This window comes from Lepisosteus platostomus, chromosome 10, assembly GCF_059453375.1.
Source record: "Lepisosteus platostomus isolate fLepPlt1 chromosome 10, fLepPlt1.hap1, whole genome shotgun sequence".
Classification (NCBI taxonomy): Eukaryota; Metazoa; Chordata; class Actinopteri; order Semionotiformes; family Lepisosteidae; genus Lepisosteus; species Lepisosteus platostomus.
Genome location: NC_142620.1, coordinates 46,898,654 through 46,921,697, shown reverse-complemented (window position 1 = coordinate 46,921,697; position 23,044 = coordinate 46,898,654). Strand labels below are relative to the sequence as shown.

Genomic DNA, 23,044 nt, shown 5'->3' with positions numbered 1-23,044 from the left:
TATCAATCACTCAGATGCGAAGTGACAAAACAGGGAGACAAAATAGTTACTCTGTGCAAGTTAAATGATTGCATCATAAAACCTAATTATTTTCTAATTTGGTTACCTGTAAATGTGTAACCAAAAGCAAGACCTCTTTTGAAAGAGAAAAGGAAACATTCTTCAAATCTAAGCATAGTTATTATCTTAACCTTTAGTCGTGGTAACATTTATTCAAACCTATCATTGACCATTATAATTATTAACCAGATACTGCAATGGTTAAGTTTGTCTTATTGATTTATATTAAATTTTTGGGCTCAAAAGTAGATAAAAAATGTAATTTACTATAAGACCAAAATCCCGGAAGAAATCTGTTTCAAAAGTTAGGAAATCTGATGAAAAATAAATTCAGCATGTGATGTGTAAATTAATATATATACATTAATGCGCTCTTGAGCAATCGCACCTTTAAAGAGATTACAACCATCTTTAAAAATGCAGCTTTATCAGTTGCATTACTGATAATTTACGATTTTATAAGGAACGTTTGTCATTTTAGACTGCTTACAATAGTAAATTACATCCTTTCTATGTATATACCTTCCAGTAAATTTATGTTACTTTACAGCAAAAAGACTTTACTGGTTACGTGAAGACACGCACAAGTTTGGTCACTGTGCTTCATTCAGGAGATTATCTGAGCAAAGAATGCCTAACGATTGTATTTAATTGGGCTGAAAAGCATTCGTGCTCCTGGGCTCCTCCCACCATTGAGAGGAGAATGTTACGGTGGGCTGGAGCGGTGATAAAACCTGTTGCAGGAGACCCCAGTGGTGTTATATCTCTGTAAGTCTATGGTGTCCTGGGTAGTCGACTCTTTTCCCGCTTGTTTGAATCTTGTTTTAGCCATTTACTTTATCATTGCTTAAATGCTTCTTTTTTGTTTTTAGCTTTAACTGTATTCTTGCATTTTGAACCAAGTCAAATTTAAAAGTTCTGAAGGCGTTTTTTTGTTCTGTATGAACGCAGAAATGTCAGCCTCGCACCTAGTATGTGCCTTAGTGTTCCTGACTATAGGACTGGAGCCATACGGAGTAGAAGCTACCGGAGAGTATTGTCACGGGTGGGTGGACGTCTACAACGTTTGGCACAAAGGTTTCCAGTGTCCAGAACGGTTCGACGGCGAGGAAGCCAGGTTTTGTTGTGGAACGTGCATCTTGCGTTACTGTTGCACTGCAGTGGAAGCAAGACTGGATCAGGGCGCATGTGAGAACGACAACTTCTTCGAGTTTGAATCGGATGATCCTGCCAGTAAAAACCCACCGCAGTGTAAGTTCATTTACTTTGTGATTATTGGTTGTCGGTTTACATGTATCTCTGACATTATGTTTAAACTATTTTGATAGAATTTAGAAGAACTTTTTCTTTTGTCTCTGAAGAAACCTTATACTGTTCTGGGCAGTCAATTTAAAGCAATGCTTTGTGGTTGCTGTAAAGGTATTGAATTACATTGACTTGGCCAAGATAAAGAATGTCTAGAACATCGCAAACACTGCTATTACTGACAGTATGGTTCTGTCTGTACAAACATAAATATTGTATTGACTTTTGCCCATCTTGTTTTCCAGTGCCAACATACCTCCCCTTCCTCATTGTTGCAAGTGTTTTTGTCTCCTTTGTCATCATTGGCTCTTTCATCGCTATCTGTTGCTGCCAGTGCCTTAGGCCCAAGGCTGAAGACCGTCAGAATGGCCCATTGCCAATCCAGAGCCGTTTGCTTGAGTCTGGGCCTTCTTCTGATACCAGGACCCCCTCTCGCTACTCCAATGCCAGCTCAAGCTCTACTAGTAGGTGTTCCACAGGAGGACGTGCTCCGAATATCTGCACTGTGGGCACAGAGGCTACCATGAACATGTATATGTCCACAGCAAATGGATTCCCAGGAATAGGCTCTCAGTCTCAGCAGTATATGCCTCCTACACAGACCTCTAGTCAGTTTCTCCAACCCCCGTACCTAAGTTATGGGATGCCACCGGAACATCCCATGCTGATGAACCCATCTTACATGGAAAATCGAACTGTATACGGCCATCAGCAGGCACATTCATTCCAGCAGGCCCCAATGCACACTGAACAGTTATACTCCGGCGTTCCAATATGACTTGTTCTCTAATCATGGTTATAGAATTGCATTTCTAAGCAGGGATGTTTGAAAGAAGGTTTAAATGGCACATTGACCAGTGCCAGTATAGGAGTATTCACATTTTAGTGAAACTACTGGTTAATAAGTAAGGGGACTCTTTGGAAAAACTAAGATGTCTAAGATTTAGTTTATAAATATTTTGTGTATACATGGAATCCTGCCTTCCTAATGTTTACCATATATTAAAAGGTGTTCACTGAGGTTATCACTGTTAATGCAATCAAATTACATTACAGTTGCCTTCAGTTAGGGGTCTTTGTTGTTTCTATGTATTTCAAGAAAAAGCAAAGTTATACATCATAAAATATCTAATTTCCAAAATGATTATTTAGAAATGTGTTGTATGATGCTGCTTTTGATATATTCAAGAATCTCTTGATTCTACCCCGCATGATGTATCTTTAAAAAAAAGTAGCATGTGGTAAAGATTTTCTCAGTACAGATCACTTAATGTTGTTTTATATAAAAACAAACATCACAGGGGGCTTTTGTAATTATTACTTCTGGAAAAGGAGCGTTTTCTAACTTTAGAAACATTTTTGTAAAATGCAAGTTTTTCACTGTTTTCAGTGCTCATACTAAATAAAAAATGAAAAAGTCACAAAAATTGAGATTCTCTTTTCTTCTACCTCAAAATAATTCTTGAGACTTAACCTATACTGAAAGATGCAAATTGCATGAGTGTTTAGATGAACAAATATTGTCTTGCAGGATGTTGCAAAACGACAAGACCCAAACAAATAGTTCCAGATTTTTATATACTGTTTGTTGATTTTTAAATTTGCTTTCTTGAATGTCATAGCACTATGCAATAACAATGCATGCTGTTTTACATTTTTTCTTTAAACTTCAACTTTAAAAAAAGACCCTGTTTATTGTTTGGGCTAAATTGGCTACACTCTTTCGTCTATGGAATTTTAAGTATGGCAATTGGGTGTTGTGAATGTGCTTTGTTTTAGTAAAAAACAAGAGATTTGGACATTTAAAATGCAATTGTGATGCAACGAAGATGTTGACCCTACTGTGGGGGTTGTCTCTGTCAGAGGTAACAGTGGGAGGGGAAGTAGGGAGGAACCCAGGCTTCTATCTCCTCACACCCAGAGTGGCCTGGAATAAACCAAATAAAGAGGATTGTGCTAATCTCTGAGAAATGGCTCTGGGGAAGTGTGAAAGAACCCCCAGCTGTGTGGATGTTAAGGCAATGATGTAAGGAGAAAATGAATTCCAGGTGAATATGCAGTGACCATTTTCAACATAAGTGATATCCAGAATTTATTAGTGCCCTTACATAAGGTACCAAGTATTTACACATTACTTTTAATAAATTCAGAAAACATTATTTTTAATACCAACTAGGTTAACATCACATACATCATAAACACTGGTCCTTATTCTTGAAAAGCATATATAAATAACATTGTATCAAAAAAATAAAAATAATTGTACAATTGAATTGTTATTTAAAAAAAGATTGTTTTGTTACCTTATGTTCATACAATGGATACTTATGGGTCATTTGCATGGGCAGCATAGAGTCCTCCTAGACTATAGATTAAAGTCTTCTTTGGATTTTGAATGAGGAAACTTGCTTTCAATTATTTGAATTTAAAACTACTTTTATAACTTTTTATTTCGAACTTGCAAAACCAATAGCCAAATTATTGGACTGTGTTGTCTATATATTGTGCTGTATATAAATCTTAGTTGGTGAACCATTGTTGTATAGTGGCATTATATTTTGTATTGTATATGCTTATTTCTGCAATATGTGATACAGTAATCTGTTTAGATAAAAAAATAAAACATTTATATATCCTTATTCTAGATTTTACCAGTGCTAAAATTGAAGCAATTTAGGTTGACTAAAGGTTAAAATCTTAGTGTGTAATGAGAAGAAACTTCTTCATGGTGTAACTTTCTTTCCATATTTTTCTTTGCAGTAAATTATTCTTGCCTTTTAGAATAAAATCTGAGCAGTAATATCAGAACATATTAATTTTATCATTGCAATAAAGGGATGCACACTTCTGCACGACAAGGACTCAGGAACTTTTATAATCATAACAATATAATTTCAATTTCCTTTTAAAATGTTTATATCATAATAATGCATTGATTTGATTTTACTAATTTTAATTGCCGTGTAAGTTGGGCTTTTTAATTGCCTTTACCCAGACTGATAAAACTATTGCAGATTTTAAACCAAAGTACTTGTTGTTGATGAAGATTTTAACACTTTTAATAATGTCAGAGATGTTCGTGTGTGGGCTACAAAACTTAAATTGATTTTTCGTACGATTAACCCCTCCCAATGTCACACCTCTAGATTTAGATTATAGTATTTAAATTCAGTTTTCAAATGCCTGGTTCATGTTTTAAACAAGTTAAACAATTTACTGATTTTGGTATCTACGTACTTTAACATTCACACATATGCTTTACACTAATTACATGGTTTATGTTTTTCTTGACTGTCTAGACAATGGATTTTCATCAGTGCCATTTCACAAAAAGAATTCACTTCTTGTCATACCCCGCAATTAAATAGAAGATGAGAAATCACTGGATGTAAAAATAATTATGGTTATTTGCCATTTTTCCACTAAGAATATATCTAGAAAATTATAAACAGACCTTCAGAAAATTAAATCCATAATTAAGATAAGCTGTAATTAATAGTTATCTAAATTAAATTTAGCTGGTTTGAGCAACCCTTGGAATCTTTCATTTGCAAAGTATATGGTGTGGAAAAAAGTAAACAAATTATCAGAAATGTTTAGGATAAATCATAAAGGATTAAGATACATAGTTTTCACAGTTCCCAAAATGGAAATGTTACCCCATAAATTCCCTGAAGAGTAGATAAAATGGTATCATTTATTGACCTTGTATATTCCTAATTCTGGATTTTATTACCCATTCATTTCAACCAATAAAATAGGGAGTTAATGTAATCTTAGTTTTAGCTGTTTTTTTTCCTTCTATTTTATTTACTAATATAGGACTAATTCCTGACAGCATATATTGCATTTTGATCAGGGTCTAAAGTGGGGTCAAAGACAGGTTTTAGGATTGAACTCCTACTGTTCTTGAACTAGGTATCACTTAATATAGCACAGGTCTGGTGCATGACAATACCAATTCAATAGACATGACAAGACGATTTAGGTTAACAGGACTAGAAATACCAATTAACATACTTAAAAATGCTATATTATAGACTATAAAAGAAAATCGCAACTAAAAGATCATTGTACAATTAAAAAATACAGTAAAATAATCTATATTTTGATGTGTCCTTTCTGTTTTAAAAAAGCAAAGCAACTCTTAGACCAACGCAATCATAAGAAAACTAAAACCGAAATTTTATCTGAAAAATAAATCATTATATTATTTTCTTGATATATACGAGGATAACATTCCACATGGATTGATTAGCAATATTTGCATATATTTCATTTTCCTGCTTAGTTCCATGTCACTGCTAGCCAACTGCATCGAATTGGTTAGAGAGAGACATCTAGTGAACACAGCTGCAACTGCGCCTAACTGGTCATTCAGACGCACAAGAAACACCGTAATCCTCCTAAGTATTGTTCTTTTTTTGTGGTAGTTTTCTTCTTTAAACGTAATTTAACTGACTAAATAAAGTGGGATATCAACAATAAATGAAGCAGGAAAAAAAAGCAAAAACCTTTACTGATTAGACCGGTATTTCACGTGGTACAGTATGTTTTTTTCCGAGCTTTAAACTTTCTCCCACAATCCTTTATTTGGCCGATCTCATATCTCTATGTGTAGCAGTAAACTCTCGCGTTACTGAGGACTCTGATCAGCTGACTGGGGTTGTACAAACGTAATATAGCGAAGTGATGAAGAATGAGTTCCTGGGGAAATATCTATTGAGAAATTAAATTCCACACAGCAAAAAGAATAAATAAGAGCCCTCAGCCCTCCCCGGTCTAGCGATCTGGGAAATATCACTGCGTTATCATGGAACACATTACGACACCAAAGGTAAAGGGTTTTCTGTGCATGTGTGTTTCTGACAAGTGGAAATGTTACAGTATAGTACGTATGTAGATTTCCATTAAGACTTTAAACGTACCCTAAGGCTAACAATCAAAGCTTCTAACCCCACGGCTAACAATATCCGCTCATAGGTATGAAACTATAGGCGATTTGCACTATTTTAATCATTAGCGTTTTATGAACATTACAAGATGTACTTCGTCAGACTTAAGTTTCTTTTTTGCCCTTTCTGCATACTCATTCAGTTGGGGAATGCTCGTATTTAACGCCAGCCACATTCGGTCGCTGAGGTGGTTTTTCAGGTGCTCAGATCTAATATCAGACTAAATACGTGTTTGCCAAAATTTGTAAAGATACATACGATAAATTATGGTATGCATTAAATTAAGGGAAAGCGTGTTTTTATCACCTCAAATTCTGATTAAGAATCGGACGGGTTTTTTTTAACAGAATTGCACACTGGACCAAAATTGGCGTCTAAGTAAATAAATGGTATATCGAGCAAAAAGTGACGTCAAGATATCTTCCTTTTATGAAAAGCATACAGAAATGTAATGGAATTTATCTCTGAAAATAACTCCCAAGTTACATTTTAAACTTGAATAGAGGAATGAGATATTTTGGGTTTGAAATCTTCACAGGGGGACATTTTTCTTAAGTTTTCGTTTGTTTCTGTATTGTTTTATAGTGTTGCATGCTGCTGTGATGTGCAATATCTAATTTCTGACATGCTTCACTTATTGCAGCCATAGTAGAGCTGTCATTAAAAGGTTTTGATGAAACTTGTATAGGAAATTCATAGTTTCTCCCCCAGAAGCTAACCTCTTAATGTGAGTTCATGTTATTTACTTTTTCATGATATTTACTGCTTTATCTGGTATGACACTAACCATTGTCAGGACTGTATTACAAACATGCAAAATCAAGCCTGGGGTTATATTTTTTTAACATAATTGAAAAGGGTAGCGAACGTCATTTAAATATTAGGTAAATCATTTACGAATAAAATATTTGAGAAACCTGTCCATGTAAATTGAAGAAAAAATACCGGTAATAGATAAAAAATATTTTTTTGTTTTCTGTGTCTTGAATCTGATTTAAGATACTTCTTTAAAGTAAAAATAAAGTAGAATTCATTGGAAAAAATACTAAATTCCATTAAATGTGCCACTTCCAAAGTGCTTGAGGTAATATAGACAACACTCTGTATTATATATTAAAAGACTACAGTACCTTTTAAAGGAGAGGCCATTGACAGAAAAGGGCTGGGCCCCCAAAATGCAGAATTAAATCTCTGCTATAAAAAGGTGAGATCGTAGCAGTAATCGTTGCATTGTTTTGGTGTGTATTGTTTAATTGATGTTCCTCCTCATGTTTGGCAAACTGCTGATATTGTCCAGTGTTCCATTTTTTTAGCTTTATCCAATTCAGAGTAGCAGGTGAGTCCGAGCCAGTCCCAGCGGGCAGTGGGCTCAAAGTAGGATATACCCTAGATGGGATCATGCCAGTCCATCACAGGGCAAAGGAAATGCACACACTCACAGCAGGGCCAATTTTCCCATAAGCCAGTTAGCCCATGAGTATGTCTTTGGACCATGGGAAGAAACTGGAGCACCCGGAGAAAACCAATGCAAACCTGAGGAGAACATACAAGCTCCACACAGATAGCACCCCAGCTCTGCAATTGAACCCAGGGCCTCAAAGCTGTGAGGCAGCAATGCTAACTGCTGTGCCGCTGTGTCGCTGCTTGTCATATCATTTACTACAGTATTTCTCATTCGGACAGTGCATGGAAAATTAAAATAAGTTGCACTGTATCAAACCAAGAGTGTGAGAGAGTACATTAATGGCTGCTCCTTTTGTACAGGAAACTTACTTCCTGACTGTAGTTTTTTTTTTTTCAGCTAAACTCCTCAACAGGAAACAGCTTAGCTGTAATGATGTGTAGCACTTCAGCTACAGAGGATATGAAGATCCACAAATTATTGCAGTCAGCAGATGTGCAGGAATTCGGGCTCAGGATTTCCTGATCACCTCACTATTCAGTGTAACTTAGACACATTCAAACCATTTTGGTATCCATTGTTAATAATTACCAAACGCGAGACTCAGTTGATGAGAGCAAATGTGGCTGGGAGTACAAAACCTGCCTGTGTGGTATTTAAAGACTAAGAGAAGTGGGGGGAGTGGGGTTTTGTTAAATGTGACTTCTGATTTCTGCAAGATTAAGTTATTTGCAAGCATGTTTTTTCACAAATCTATTACATGTACATCTTTTAAAGAGGACGTGTACCTGACTTTGGATGTATTTTTGCTTGAATAACTGTCATCCACACCATATTTGCCTGGTTTTAAAATCCAGAACAGTTATTTCAAGGAAAATTCAGTTCTAAACCGGGGACTGTAAAATCACCGTGCTTTGCAATCCCCAGTCATGATGGCTCTCTGGAACATTAAAAAAATAAAACTCTGTGATCTCAACATGACAAGAACGAATAAGCTCTATGTAGTGATCTGTGAAAACCAAAACTTCATCCTAAACCTCCAGAATGAAAGATATTATGTTGCTATTATTATTTACAATATGGTTGTCTATGTGATCAAGTTGGATGTGCTTTCCTCTGATGTTACAGGTGGAATATGTAAAGTTACTAGACAGATACACAAATAAGAAACCAGCCACTGGGACACTGTACCTGACTGCGACCCACCTCATCTATGTAGAGACCTCTTCAGATGTCCGTAAAGAAACATGGGTAGGTTTTTTGTTCTCATCTTGACGTTTTACATTAGCAGCTGCAGGGGTTCTGTCATGTTGTTCCCTTTATACATGAGCTTTTCCTGTAAATGAACTACTCATCTGAAAAGAGACTTGACCTTTTATAAATTATATAAAAAGTTACTGTTTTTGGTGAACAGCAGTTCTCTGGTTGTCTGCTGTTACAGGAAATCAAATCCCCAAAACAATTATTTCTGGTCTGGTACCTGAGTTTATTTCATTTAAACTCTTTTCAAAAAGGTTAGATGATAAAATGGAATTTGTTACAATGGTATGTGAATGAATAATAATAGCAATATTATTCATGTTTACAATTACTCCAGAGATCTCTAACGAACTCCATTATGCACCAGCAACCCCTGTCATAATGCCATGTACAAGCTACTTGGAAAGGAATATATAGGAATATATTTATAATAGATAAATTATGTCTAGAAAGTTGGCACTTTAACATTGCTAGAAATACTATGAATACTACAAGAATTTGATCCTAAGCATTTTGCAATCTCTGTTTTTGTCAAAACAGATATTACATCACCATATAGCCACCGTGGAGAAGCTTCCCCTAACTACAACAGGATGCCCACTTCTCATTCACTGTAAAAATTTCTGTGTTCTGCACTTTGTCTTTCCCCGGGAACGAGACTGCCAGGAGGTGTCAATGTCTCTAATACGACTGTCACAACCAGGTATTGTGATATTCACCTGAGCTTTCCTACGAAAGTGTTGGTTTGCTGTTAAGATTATACAATGGAGGTTATTTATAAACATAGTATGTCCATAATAGTCCAATTGAAATACTGTGATGGCACTTTTTAACTCATGTGACTGTGTTGCACCTGCTAAAAAAAGTTAAAATAGATGGAAAATTACCAGCACCTGTTACAGTAACCAATAAATGTCAGTATGCAAATCAGTGTTCAAGTCTGGCTGCTGATCCGAGTGAAAAATGCTCAGTGTTAATGGTTTATAGAGTTTAAATTAATACAATGGAAAACAGAACACATTTTTTTTACTCTAAGAAAGTAAATTGTGGAAAAGACAGATACATTATCTTGATTATAGTAACTTATCAATATAATAAACTATTCTGTGCTTGTCTTCGATATTTAAAATACTCATAATGTATCACAGACCGTAAGACATCTGTAGCTTTTTCAACTGTGAAATGGAATATAATATCTTTTCAAAGCTGTATATTATTTCCTTTAGAATACCATATTATTACGTCTCTAATATAATAACTCTTATAAAGGCTAGTGGACCAGTATTAAGCAATGGATTTTTACATGCTAAATTCTCCTTAGTTATAATTTATTTGGCACCTGATGTGGTTGTATAACAGTAAGAAAATATTAGTTTGCGAGTGTTGTGTCAGCAATAGAATGCTAAATAAATGAGGTTTTAAGGTACGATTATTAAGCTATACTTGACTATAAATCCTCTTTAAACCACTGTAGCATTTTAAACTGTGAAACTGAACTGTGAGAAGTCTGTTGGCCACTTTAAAAAAAATTGTTTTTATACTTATGCCTTCTACACAAGTTGGTAGTTAATTATGATATATTTTCAAAGCTTTACATAATTTTCTTTAGAGTAGAATATATTACTTATCCATATAAGTATCCTTATGGCAACTATGGAAACAGAATTCAGTAATGAACTTGTGTACACTTAGTTCTCCTAATTTTAATATCTCTGTATTACAGCAAGGAAATATTAGTTTGCAAATGTTTTGTCAGAGATAAACTGCTAAATGGAAGAAGTGTAAGGGTAGGAATTTAAATATGTTTGAACCTCTTTAAAAGAGCCTTTGCAGTCCTCTGTGGGAAAGGGGTCAAATGAATCCCAGGTTCTAAATTGGAACTATTTTTTAGAGTTATTTTTACTGTTCTGGACATGGTGAAACAGAGTAGAGTAACAGTCTAGTTTACCCTGCAGCTATGGAACTATATCCATCACAGTGTCAGAATGGGGGGGGGGGATGTCCCTTGTTAAACTTTTGATTTTTTTTACAGCAAAGCCAGAAGAGCTCTATGCTTTCTTGTATAACCCAAAGCAGAATGAAAAGGACAGAGAAATTGGCTGGGCCACTGTTGACTTAAAAGCAGAGTTCAAGAGAATGGGAGTACCCAATGAATATTGGGAGATAACTGACCTCAACAAGAACTATGGGGTAATGGAGGATTTATATAATGTGTCATGTAGGGTCTTTAAATCTAATATTCTTAGAGATAATAGACATAAAGTTATTTAATCTTTTTAACCTTTGAGTTGTTTAAAATCTATTATTTCTGATCTGTTTTGCATATAAAAAGTACATTTTTACAGTTCCTGTTTTTATGCTTTTCATTTTACGTTCCTGTTAATGACAGTTGTATTAATTTGCAGTTGCTCAGAAAGGAAGTTTTCCTGTCACCATGAAAGTGCCATAACCATTTCTCTGCTGTATACTGCAAAGAACTGTGCATTATACTGTACACAGCACTGATGTCTGTATAAAATATAAATAAGGCAAAAAAGAGGATTGCAGAAATTATTACTTGCGTTATTATTTTTGGTAACTTTTTTATAGTTTCAAGCAATAATTTATAACAGAGGTGGGGCAGAAGTAGTGATTTACGAGGTATTTTTAAAAGAGACAATTTAAAACAATTTAACTTATTTTTCACATTCAATTTTTTTATTTCTTTTACATTAGGATTGACACAATCTTAAAAGGGGGGGATTATGAAGCAAGCAAATTTTCTTTAATTGTGTTATACAAAAAAATTAAGACAGCAGTGTTTTCCTGTCTTAATACTTTGTATCTTAATTACATTGTTTTGCAGATTTGCAGTACCTATCCAACGGAATTGGCTGTTCCTAAAACAGCAGGCAAGCTTACAGTTGTGGGGAGTTCAAAGTTCAGGAGCAGAGGAAGGTTTCCTGTGCTCTCCTACATTTACGACAACAGTGTACGGTTGTTGTTTGTGTGTCTGTTAGTATAAGTTGGAATGTTGTACATTTGAAATGTTTTGTACAGAGCTGTTTTTCTTTGGTGTAAGCACAAACATTTTTGCTAAATTACATTAAAAATTGTGTAAAGACGGAAATGGGCTACTAATATTACAGTAATTCTTTTCTACCCAGCATTTAAGATTTTTTCCCTTTCCCATGCAGGCTGCTATCTGCAGGTGTAGTCAACCTCTATCAGGGTTCAGTGCCCGCTGTGTAGAAGATGAGCAGATGCTACAGGCCATCAGCAAGGCTAATCCCAAATGCTCCTTCATGTATGTTGTGGACACAAGGCCAAAGGTACTTCTCAGGACGAAAACTGTAAAATGGGAAAAAATGTATGCTGTTGCACAGGCATTATGTGTATGACTGAGTGTTGATCCAACTAATTGCTGTGATTTCTTTCCTCAATAGTTAAATGCAATGGCTAATAGAGCAGCTGGAAAGGGATATGAAAATGAGGATAATTACTCCAACATTCGATTCCAGTTTGTTGGCATTGAGAACATACATGTAATGAGGAACAGTCTTCAGAAGCTTCTAGAAGGTAAGATTTTCAGCTTCTTGCCTGTAAACAGTGAGTCATAATGACAGACCATTTACCAATTTCTTTCAGTTGGTTTTTGTTGTGTCTCTACAATTTATGTCTCCACACACAAAAGAAAACAATTGTAAATGCAGTATCTTATGGTTCAAATTACCTTTAAAGGCCAATAAATGCCCTGCACTAAATGCTAAATTTCCTTTACAGTATGTGAAATGAAAACTCCAACAATGAGTGACTACTTGACAGGCCTGGAAAATTCTGGATGGCTACGTCATATTAAAGCTGTAATGGATGCTGGAGTTTTCTTGGCAAAGGTATTGTCCAGACATAAAGGCTTCTGCACTGTTGGACTATCCAATTAAGACTTCGAATTGCAGATGGGTTTAATAGAATTAGGTACAGTAGTTGTTTTTTATGTTAGAATTACTAGGTTGAAGGAGTCTTTATCTACAGATCTGCTTGGCCACAGTCAGGTAGAGCTTAGCCTTGAACCTAAAAATATAAAGCTGAGTAAGCACCAAGTCTGCAGTGTTCATGAAATAGAACTGGCTTAAGGAGTTTTAGTTGAATATCAATTATATTTTAAATATATTTGGGGAAAGAAAAATTACTTTTAAAGTTCTGTAAATGTATTTTCTAAAACATAACACATTTGTACACCATGACAATGATGTCATTTACAGTACTAAAGAGTACTGCCACAAATGTCCAGCTTGATTCTTTTTTTTCCATTTATGAAGAGAAACTTAAACATTGTAGTTTTAAAGAAACTAGTCCTAAAATAGTCCTAAAAATCATGGACCATAATGTTGGGAATTTAGTTATTTTGTATCAAAAACACAATGTTTTTATTTTTCTTGACAAGAAGAATTTTGAAGTTTGTGTAGACATTTCAGTTCCCAAAGGTCTGTCTTTAAAATCTATAAAACTCTTTTGCCACAATTTTAAGATATTGGAGATAAATGTGACAGTTTTAAAAATATACTATATGTCATTGTTCCTTCTGTACTGTTATTAGTAAGTGTAGTTTGTTAGGATGTGAAAGTATTAACAAGTTTCTGCTTCTGTCTTTGCCAGGCCATGACAGAGGAAAAGGCGAGCGTGCTGGTGCACTGCTCTGATGGGTGGGACCGTACAGCCCAGGTGTGCTCCCTGGCTGGCATTTTACTGGATCCCTACTACAGGACCATTAAGGGCCTAATGGTAAGAGCTGTCCCTGATGTTCTTCCAACAGTAACTACAGATTTTTTTTTTACATTTTAAAAATCTAGTTTGCTTAATTATTCTTACAGTGATGGTGGATGTGGTGAATTGTAGTTGCAGGGTGTTAGTAAGATTTTGTTCTGCACAATCTTGTGTGATACACAGTAATCCTGATGAAATACATGCAGTGTTTTTGTTTGAGGCCAACCATGGCAGTGTATACGTTCGCTCATGTTTGACAACAAACAAACAAACAAAAAAAGGAATTGTATAAGTTCTGCCTTGCATTTTGGATTCCTCATTTATGAGTTGCAGTGCAGCATAAATTTATTTAATCAGACAAAAGCATGTATTGAGTACTCACTTTCTTTTCACTGGGTATATTATTTAATTTTACTGTTTTATACCTGTTTATTTAATCTTGTAATGTGTATAGCGGTATGCAGATCAAATGAGAAAAACTGTTACAGAGAAACTATAACAACAATATTCCTGAATATGGATTTTTTTAACTCTTCAGAGACTTTTGTTTTTGTACTTTTAGGTTTTAATAGAAAAGGAATGGATATCTATGGGCCATAAATTTTCACAGAGGTATTTACTTTTGCAGTACCTACGTAATGAGATGGGATATTCTAAAAATATTGTAACCTGACAAAAAGTAACCTGAAACGTGTTTTTAAAGTGTGTGGATGGGTTTAGAAACAATATTGATACTTACAACTAAAATTTATTTTAAATAATTTATTTTAAAATAAGCAAGTGCCTATAATGTTTTAGCTCAGTAAAAAGGGAAGAATATGACTAGAGGATCTTGCAATTTACTCTTTCCTGTTTGTAATACTGCTTCCTCTGCATAGTTTTTAGAATAATTATTCAAAGGCTTGTCACTGAGATGAACAAACAGCACATCTCTCAGAAAAAAGCACATATAATAACCCAGAAGCACATTGTCTTACAATTAGAACCAAGGAAAATGAACATTGTCCTTGTTCACCATTTTTGTCATTCACTTTTTTTGTGTTGTGGTTTTAGCAAAGCATTTTCAGGTGAAGCTGAATGACATCTCTCCTGCATTGAGCGTCCAGGCAGTACGCTGTAGTAGAGTAGCAGGGCAAAATGAGAATAAGACATTTTCTAATGTCCAGATGTCAACATGTTATAAAGCTGTACTATGCACAACAGTTTTACATGTTGCATCCTTTTCTTGTATCAGGAGTAAAACGGGAAAATGGAGCAGTAAAATGCTATGTATTTTGAATTGCAGGTGTGCACATTTAGAAGGTGATCCCAAAGAAGTGTCTCCAGTCTTTACTCAATTTATAGAGTGCCTCTGGCAACTGATGGAGCAGTTCCCCTGTGCTTTTGAGTTCAACGAGAGATACCTGATTGAAATCCATGATCATGTGTACTCCTGCCAGTTCGGGAACTTCATTGGCAACTGCCAGAAAGAAAGAGAAGATCTGAAGTGAGTATTTTTTTTTAAGGCCTGTACTGAGTTTAGGATTTAGAGTTAATGTTTCATAATGGTATTTAACAGGTCATTTTAAAGTAAGTTAAAATGTAAACTTCATTTCAGGCTTCTCTTATAGATTGGAATTTGACCTTATTCGCGACGAGCCTTCAGAAGAATGTCAGTTGGTGCCAAAGTTTTCAGTGCAGAGAATATCTGCTTGTAATGTCATTGGCCTACTAGCTTATTTAGTAGTCATTAATTGATCCAACAGTCTCATCCAGCCATTTCTTCAAAGGAGCCAGGAAATCGTCTTGGAGAACATGGCTGAGTAGGCTTATTCCATACTAGCCCATTCCATTGAGAAAAGAAGTGGCTCCTGTTCTAAGTTTTAAATGCACTTCCACATAGTTTCCACTTTTGCCTTCTGGTTTGTGTTTCATTGCTTACTTTTAACAAAGATGACATGGTGGGTTGTTTTAGTCAATGCCTTTGAGAGTTTTGAATACCTGTATCTTGTCCCCTTGTATTCTTCTCTTTTCCAAGACTAAAATCCTCCAAACGCCAGTGCTAATTTGGCATCAGATGTCACTGGTTTACCAATTATACCTGCATTTAGATCATTTTTTAAATATAAATTAAAAGGTGCTGGTCCTAATACAGATCCCTGTAGTACTTCATAAAGTTCACGGAGTGTATGTTTTGTGGGGGAAGGCTACACAATTCAGAATACATTTACATTAAAATCTTGGATTTGTTATCAGTGCCAAATCCAACATGATCTTTATATATTATTGCTTCTTCTTTTCTTTTACTGCTTTAATTTGTAAGTCTCTTTGCCAGGTCATCAATGTAAATACATTTGTTCTCACCTGACTTATCTGGTTAAATAAATTATTAATGTTGTCTAAATACAAGTTGACTCTTGACTGGGAATGCCATCTCAAGTTTATTTTTTTAAAAAGAAGGTGATCTATTAATGCAGTTCTACCAAAGCTATTGCAGATCATAAATAGTTTTATGAAATTTAATAGTTATGTTTATATCTGAAAGAGTTTGGCAGCTGCTGTTCAGTAAACATTTTTTAATAATCAATTTAAAAATGCCTTGAAAACATACGAGTAATTTCTGTGACCTAATAATTACATCATTTCATTTTTCAGAATTCTAACTGCAGAATTTGGAACTTGTTAAACTAGACCACATCTAAATTAATGATTTCCACAACCAGGAAATCTGGCACTTGTTTGGTTATTAGTAGTGGTTTTGGGCTGTGTGAAAATATGCAGCTCTTCATGTATTTGAAAATCAAAACAGTTTGTGTGAAATCAATTAAATTATTTTTAGTGTACTAACATCCTGTTAATGCACAGGCTTCAGGAAAGAACCTATTCTATGTGGCCCTTTCTTTTGGAGAAAACAGAACAATACCTTAACCCAATTTATAAAGGCCCTTCAGCATTTGGTGTGCTCAGACCAAACACACTGCCTTTCAACTTCAAGTAAGTTCAGATTTTTAATTTTTTGCTTGTGAATGCTAGTTGCAAGTGCTTGACATAAACATCAATGACAAAAACAACATTATTACGACTACTATCATCATCGTTTTTATTTATTGGGTAAGACTGTGAAATATTAACACTGTAGAACCAATAATGAGTAGTGATCCAGGGTACCTTATGGAGGCCAAGTTCTGTGCTCTTGTTTTCTTACTATTTTCCTTTCCTGGAAATCATCAAAATGCTGTTTGTAACTTCTTTACAGATTTTTTTGTGAAGGTTATAAAATTCTACTTTTAGAAACTACAGTAGTTGTCTTTTAAACAGTAATAGTAATTATCGAATTTTGCCTGACCTAAAATCTTAAAAGAAGATTTTATAAAGTTATAAAGTCAGTTTTAATAAGTTTACTGCCTCTGGTTTCACCAGGAAATATGAAGATAATGCTTTAGACTCTGCTAATCAAATATCTTTTGTTAGTTGTCTTTAATATAGAAAACAAAGCAGTCTCAGAGGGAATTAATGTCAGGGTGATTTTATGTTTATTCAGGTTTTGGTGTGCCATGTATAACCGTTTTGATAAGGGGATGCATCCGAAGCAATCAGTTTTGGATTACTTACTTTCACTCACTCACCAAAAAACAGATGGTGAAAAGAGCCTAAATGAGCTTGAAAATGTAAGTATAATTGGCAATGCTGTATGTGGTTATACTTATTTAACTATAATGTGTCTGTGGAGGACAGTATTTAGTACAATTGTTTTAGCACTTACCACAAGCATTCTTCACTCCTGCACAGTATATGTTGCATACATGTGAAGAAATACATTTTAACAAATGGAATAAAAAGAATGATCAAATTGTGGTAATTCATGTTTCTCTTCTCTGTTGCAGAAGCTAGCATCTGTTCCTGGAGTCATGCCAGATGAAGCCAGTGTTTGTTCTAACAGTGTCTCAGTTGGTCAGCCTTTCTCCCCAGCCAATCTCAGTGTCTCCAAGAACTGTGCAGGGGTACAGAGAGCTTCACTGACCAATGGTACGGCTGAGGAACAGGAGGCAGTTTCTTCTGAAGACAACCCAGCTCCTGAACCTCACCCGTTAGTCACCAACAGTGAAACTGAACTTCCTGAAAACTCAAAAGCTGATAAGCCGACAGAATATTCCTGTAGAATTTCAAATGATGCCGTAGAGGAATAGTTTTAGTAGAGTGCTTTGGAAAAATGATAAACCCTGTTTTCGAGCAGGCCCAGATTAAGAATTGAATTGCTTCCTGAGAGGGAAAATTTTATTCAATTTGAGCTGACTGACTCCAGAGGATCCCATCAAAACAAGTGATGTTGGTTGCTGCAGTTAACTAGTTTCAGCTTTCAAACATTTAAAAATATTTACATTTTGTAAAGTTTGGGAAATAATAAATGACAATAACCTGTCGTATAACATTTTCATGAATCAACTATGTATGAGCCAGCATTCCCTTTCAGGTGATTCTGGAATATTCCGGACATTATTTATTTCTCTTCTGAAGGTATCAAAGGTTATTGGTTGACTTACATTAATGTTCTGGAATGAATTACCATTTTTCAGATACATTTGTCAGCCAACAATTTCCTCTAGCTGAGAAATATTGCAGTTGCTGTATGGAGAGATTTGAAATCGTTATAATAACAGTTTATCAGAGGAACAGCAGGAGATAGCACTGAAGCAATGGGCTCCTGTAAGAAAAAATAAGTTCTATTAAAGATATTTTTGTTTCGGTGTAGAATAATATAGTTTCCATCATAGTTGTATTGTAATGATAACCATTGGAAAGACAATTCTGGTAGCACAGATAATATCTTTTTAAATAAAGGGAATACATTCCAAATATTAGGACCAAAAATGAATGGATGTTTATGATTGTATTAAATCTCAATATCATAATGCCAGTACTCATACATACAGGAGTAAAAAGCTTGAGTGGACTATTTTAACATTTTTCTGCATGTCTTTATTAAACAAGCAGTCTTGTTTAATGATTCCATTAATGGGTTTGTTTTCACTTTTAATTTTTCTCATTATAAGCAAGTGGCTTGATTACTGCAACAGAATTAGCAGTGCTATGCAAAATCTTTAGTCTCTTTGCTGATGTATTTGGAGTTGGAATGTCTGCCTTTAAGGGCATTTTAGTTTCCGTGGGAGACATTGTTCTTGCAATTTCATCTTTGCAGAGCAAAAGTAGCATTCCATGACCGCAAAATATTATGCAATATCACCTTTACATATGTCTATAAATTAGGTATGCTTGTATTCTATTGTGTTTCCACACATATTGTTTGGGCACTACCGGAGTGTTACGGTCGTTCATTTTTGTCTCTGGTTTAACTTGTGAAGACTAATCTTAACATAACACCGTGTTTCTTTTATTGAGTTATGTGTAGTCATTCAGAGTAAAAATAAAGTGGGATCTTCCTCCTTAGTGTGAGAGCATTCAAAATGGATGGATATACTGCTACATCCTGAGACGTACTGTCTCAGACATCAAAGGCATAAGGAATGAACTTACCCTCAACACGGGTGTTTATTGGTACATACTGTAGGTGTTGCAGAAATGTTGATCAAGCAGGACTGATTCTGGCACTTCCTGAATGATTATGTATTTTGACATTTATTTTTTATTATTATTAATCTACTCCATTTGAAGTTCTTAAACATAATTGAAATATTCTAATCACTGTACAAAACCTAGTTGTAAAATAGTTGTTCATTTTTGTGTTTTTTTACTATTTGCACTTTCATGAATTAAAATTTCTTTATAAATAACAGTAGATTAGTCTGCTACTCTAAATTATTTTAAAAATGAGCCTATAAGACTAATGTCAAAGCCTTTTCTTGTTATTGTTGATTTGCTTTTTAACACATCATTCATTTTGTCCCTTTATTTTACATGGTTTTTAGTCATTTCACATGTATTGGATATTTTTAAATGGAAGCCAATAAAGTTTAGAATTTATAGGGATCTTTACTGTCTCGATGTAGGCTATAAAAGCAGGAGACATTTGTGAATTCTTAAATATTGTAGACCAGTAATCTGGCTTCATGTTTTTTTTTTCAGCTAATCTTTTGTATCATTGCAGGGCTCTGCCTTTAACCTTTACCCTAATATTACTTTTTAAAAATCATACTTTTAGTATAGTTTTTCTTTTCATCATGTGTCATTATTGATTTTTAAAAATCCAGTTTTCAGAGTCCTAGAGCAATACTAGCTTTCAGAACTTTAAGACTCATCTTCATCAGGAAAACAAAATGCAAAACACAGTATTACATTTCAGAGAGTGACAGAAATGTCAAAAAGCCTCACTTTGCCTAGGCAATGATATATATTGAGTTGAAAATATGACATTTCAACATTTCTGTTGCTGACAAGTTTTGTAAATCAATTTATTTTTCTGTATACACGTATTTTTGCTTACCACCATACGTCTTAAATTTGAGTGCCCTGACTATACGATTTTAATGTGTGTTTAATACCTATTGATTCTAATGTTAGACATTATAACCTGCAGTTTTGTTTTCAAGCAGCATTGATTCTTTGTTAACATTTCTAAAGCACATTTCTGGGTTTAGTTGTGTCCGTGAAGGTGGTATTTTGAATTAGTTACAGTTTTTTGTCTTCCATATTTAAAGCAATTCCTAATTTTTACTTTGTGTAGAAAAATAAGGGCTTGACAAAGTGATTGTTTTAGGTCATCTTATTTTTTATCTGACAGTATTAGATTGAGCTTGGAAGGACTCCATGGAGTTCTTCCAATAAAAGGAGGTGTTTGAGATTAAAAAAGATCAAACAGTCTGATAGCATTTAGAAACCTGGAAGAGCTCTGTGAAACCATGTTTTCTAAAATGTATATGATATTATTTTGGGTAAAGAGGATGAAAGAAAACAACTATTACAAATTCATGTTAACAACAGGCAAACTTAGTGTTTCTCCATATTAATCTTGTGTGTTTGTACTGCTATGAATGTTGTCTATATAGACAGAATAGGTATGGATAGTGTCAAAAATGATCTTTTTAAGTGTTTTGGTATACTGCACTCTCTGAGAACACTGCATCCCATTCTGATACTACTGTTGTGATGGATTCTGTTGCCATTTTGTGAAAGAATTCTAGTTTTAAAACTGCTGTGTGATGTTATATAGACAGTATAACACATACTGGTGTCTCTCTTTGAGCTCCTATCAAAGGGAAAAATTGCCCACTCACTATGTAAATTTAAACTTCATAGTATTTTTTATCATTTTTTTTTACATTTCACAGTTGTAATGTTAAGGATTACATTTCCTATATATGCACTGTCACCACACTTTTGTACTGTATTTGATAAGTAGTCTGTTTGATTTAAAAAAAAAACATCTGTTTTGTTTTAATTATTTAAAGAGGTGTATTTGTAAAGCAGTGCCATTTTTTTCTAAGTATAAATGTAATAAATATGTAATATACATATTTTTTGTGGCTGTGACCTTTCTTGTTCAAATCTTTTCATGTTTAGTTGTGATTATTCTTAAAATGTCCCCTCCCTCTATCTGACCATCCAGACATATTGAATGTACTGTATGTCCATGAAATTGTTATTTTTTATTTCCTTTTCAGGGGCATCCCGTTGACTTTAATTTTCTATTTCATATTTCACTGAAATAAAACACCACATGGGATGAAAATGGGTGCAAAACAAACATCTGTGTCACTTTCAGGTTTTAAAGAAGGAATAATTAAGTTTTCAAAGGAGTCTTCTACATAATGGAGATATTCCTTACACTGATTGTCAGGTGCGACTGACTTTTTGAACCCATCTTCTTTAATTTAGCCTCACATTGATAGTGTTACACGAACCACACTCAATTGAAGATAAGTGCTAATACAACAGTAGCTTTATCTCTGGACCACCCTGGGCCTTTCGATGACAAGCTGCAGTAAAACTGCAGTGAAATGTTTGTTTTGGCGAACAGATACAAATGGTGTGATAAGTTGTAAATCTGGGACTTGCCTTCATTAAGTAGTGTATATATAATAACAGAAAATGACACCATCCGCTTCATCATTGTTTTAGTTTTGTTTTTTAAGTTTATTGTACTTTTATTACCTTCTTCCATATTTTTATGGTGTGGAGGTGAGAGGGAATCTAGGGTCAGTAATTGAGACGATTATCCTGATGTATAGCTCCCCTTGTGAAACATCAATTTGAATTAAGAAAATGATACCATCCCACTGCAAGAATTTTTAGATACCTATCCAAAAAATACAGACAGCAGTAATTGTCAAAGATGTATTTTTTTTCAAATAGGATAGCATTGGCAAGAATATACTTAAAATATAAGGAACAGTTGTATTTTAAGTATATACTGAGCAAAAAAAAAGAAACTTGGCAATTATAACTGTAAAAAACACACAAAGGTATCAGGAAAATGGCTAACAATTGTAGTGGGTGCACTGATCGTTTATTGAGCAGACAAGAAAGACACGTTCATCACACTGATGTGTCATTAACAAGGTGTCTACTGTGAAAATCACAGGCTGGTAGCATGTGTGGAGTGTTGTAAACATATAGAACATGCTTTGCACCAGGTTGAAGATCCTGTCTTTCTTCTGTCTTGAGATTCTTCCCCACAGTCTTCAAAGTGAAAAATGTGGAAACCCTATTTTTTAAGTGGTGACAAATCTTTATTTCCAAAATATTTATTTTGGTGACTAGCTTCCATAGGAAGTAAAGGGGAGTAAAAATGATTTAATATTGGAAAAAAAATGAAAAGGGTGTTTCAGAAGAGCATGTACTAGAACCATTCAGCATTTTTTTGTAGCTCAAGATTTCCTACCATGAAAAGCTTGGCAGTGTCTGAAACAGCTGACTGTAATCCATAACTCAGAGAGCTTGACAGCTGAAGGCTTTCACAAGATGGCAATACCATGGAAAGTGTTTAGAACTAGTGTATGTTAACTCTTCTCTGTCCTTAAATTATGTCTATATTAGCAATTACACTATATGACCTGTCAGAATTAACTTTATTTTTCTGAATTTGGAAGATATACAGAACATTTTTTACATATTGCTTTTTTTGGAGATCAGTTTTTCTGTTCCATACAAATAGTAAAAGACCCTTTAAAAATAGAATATTGAATAAAACATTCTCTCAGATGTTTAGTAAATTTGGCATTTTAGTAAACCTTAGTATTTATAAGCTAGAATATTAGTATAGTCATCCACAAAATATATATCAGACCTATTTTCAACAAGTAAAAATGTATGCATGTACTATATATTTTCTTTTGAAACCAGTTTTTAGAAACAAATGTGGTATCTGTCTGTGTGTTGTCATCTG

General features: G+C 34.4%; 2 protein-coding genes across 2 annotated transcripts; both read left to right on the top strand.

Annotated features, from left to right (window-relative positions):
* The first annotated feature begins 505 nt into the window (after positions 1 to 505).
* On the top strand, positions 506 to 2,781 carry shisa2a (shisa family member 2a). The gene is made up of 2 exons (XM_088596759.1): positions 506 to 1,311; positions 1,611 to 2,781. Exons 1-2 carry the CDS (start codon positions 1,002 to 1,004, stop codon positions 2,141 to 2,143), a joined length of 843 nt encoding a protein of 280 aa, XP_088452885.1. The 5' UTR covers positions 506 to 1,001; the 3' UTR covers positions 2,144 to 2,781.
* A 3,229-nt stretch (positions 2,782 to 6,010) lies between these two features.
* Positions 6,011 to 21,173, top strand: mtmr8 (myotubularin related protein 8). The gene is made up of 14 exons (XM_088596755.1): positions 6,011 to 6,202; positions 8,851 to 8,973; positions 9,523 to 9,685; positions 11,015 to 11,172; positions 11,828 to 11,953; positions 12,159 to 12,293; positions 12,408 to 12,540; positions 12,745 to 12,854; positions 13,618 to 13,743; positions 14,288 to 14,337; positions 15,011 to 15,211; positions 16,570 to 16,698; positions 17,246 to 17,372; positions 17,589 to 21,173. Exons 1-14 carry the CDS (start codon positions 6,179 to 6,181, stop codon positions 17,889 to 17,891), a joined length of 1,908 nt encoding a protein of 635 aa, XP_088452881.1. The 5' UTR covers positions 6,011 to 6,178; the 3' UTR covers positions 17,892 to 21,173.
* Positions 21,174 to 23,044: the final 1,871 nt, after the last annotated feature.

Coding starts and splice junctions, on each gene's coding strand:
- shisa2a (XM_088596759.1), top strand. CDS start 1,002: ATGAACGCAGAAATGTCAGCCTCGCACCTAGTATGTGCCTTAGTGTTC. Junction 1,312..1,610: donor CAGTAAAAACCCACCGCAGT/GTAAGTTCATTT, acceptor CTTGTTTTCCAG/TGCCAACATACCTCCCCTTC.
- mtmr8 (XM_088596755.1), top strand. CDS start 6,179: ATGGAACACATTACGACACCAAAG. Junction 13,744..14,287: donor GGACCATTAAGGGCCTAATG/GTAAGAGCTGTC, acceptor TTGTACTTTTAG/GTTTTAATAGAAAAGGAATG. Junction 17,373..17,588: donor GCCTAAATGAGCTTGAAAAT/GTAAGTATAATT, acceptor TCTCTGTTGCAG/AAGCTAGCATCTGTTCCTGG.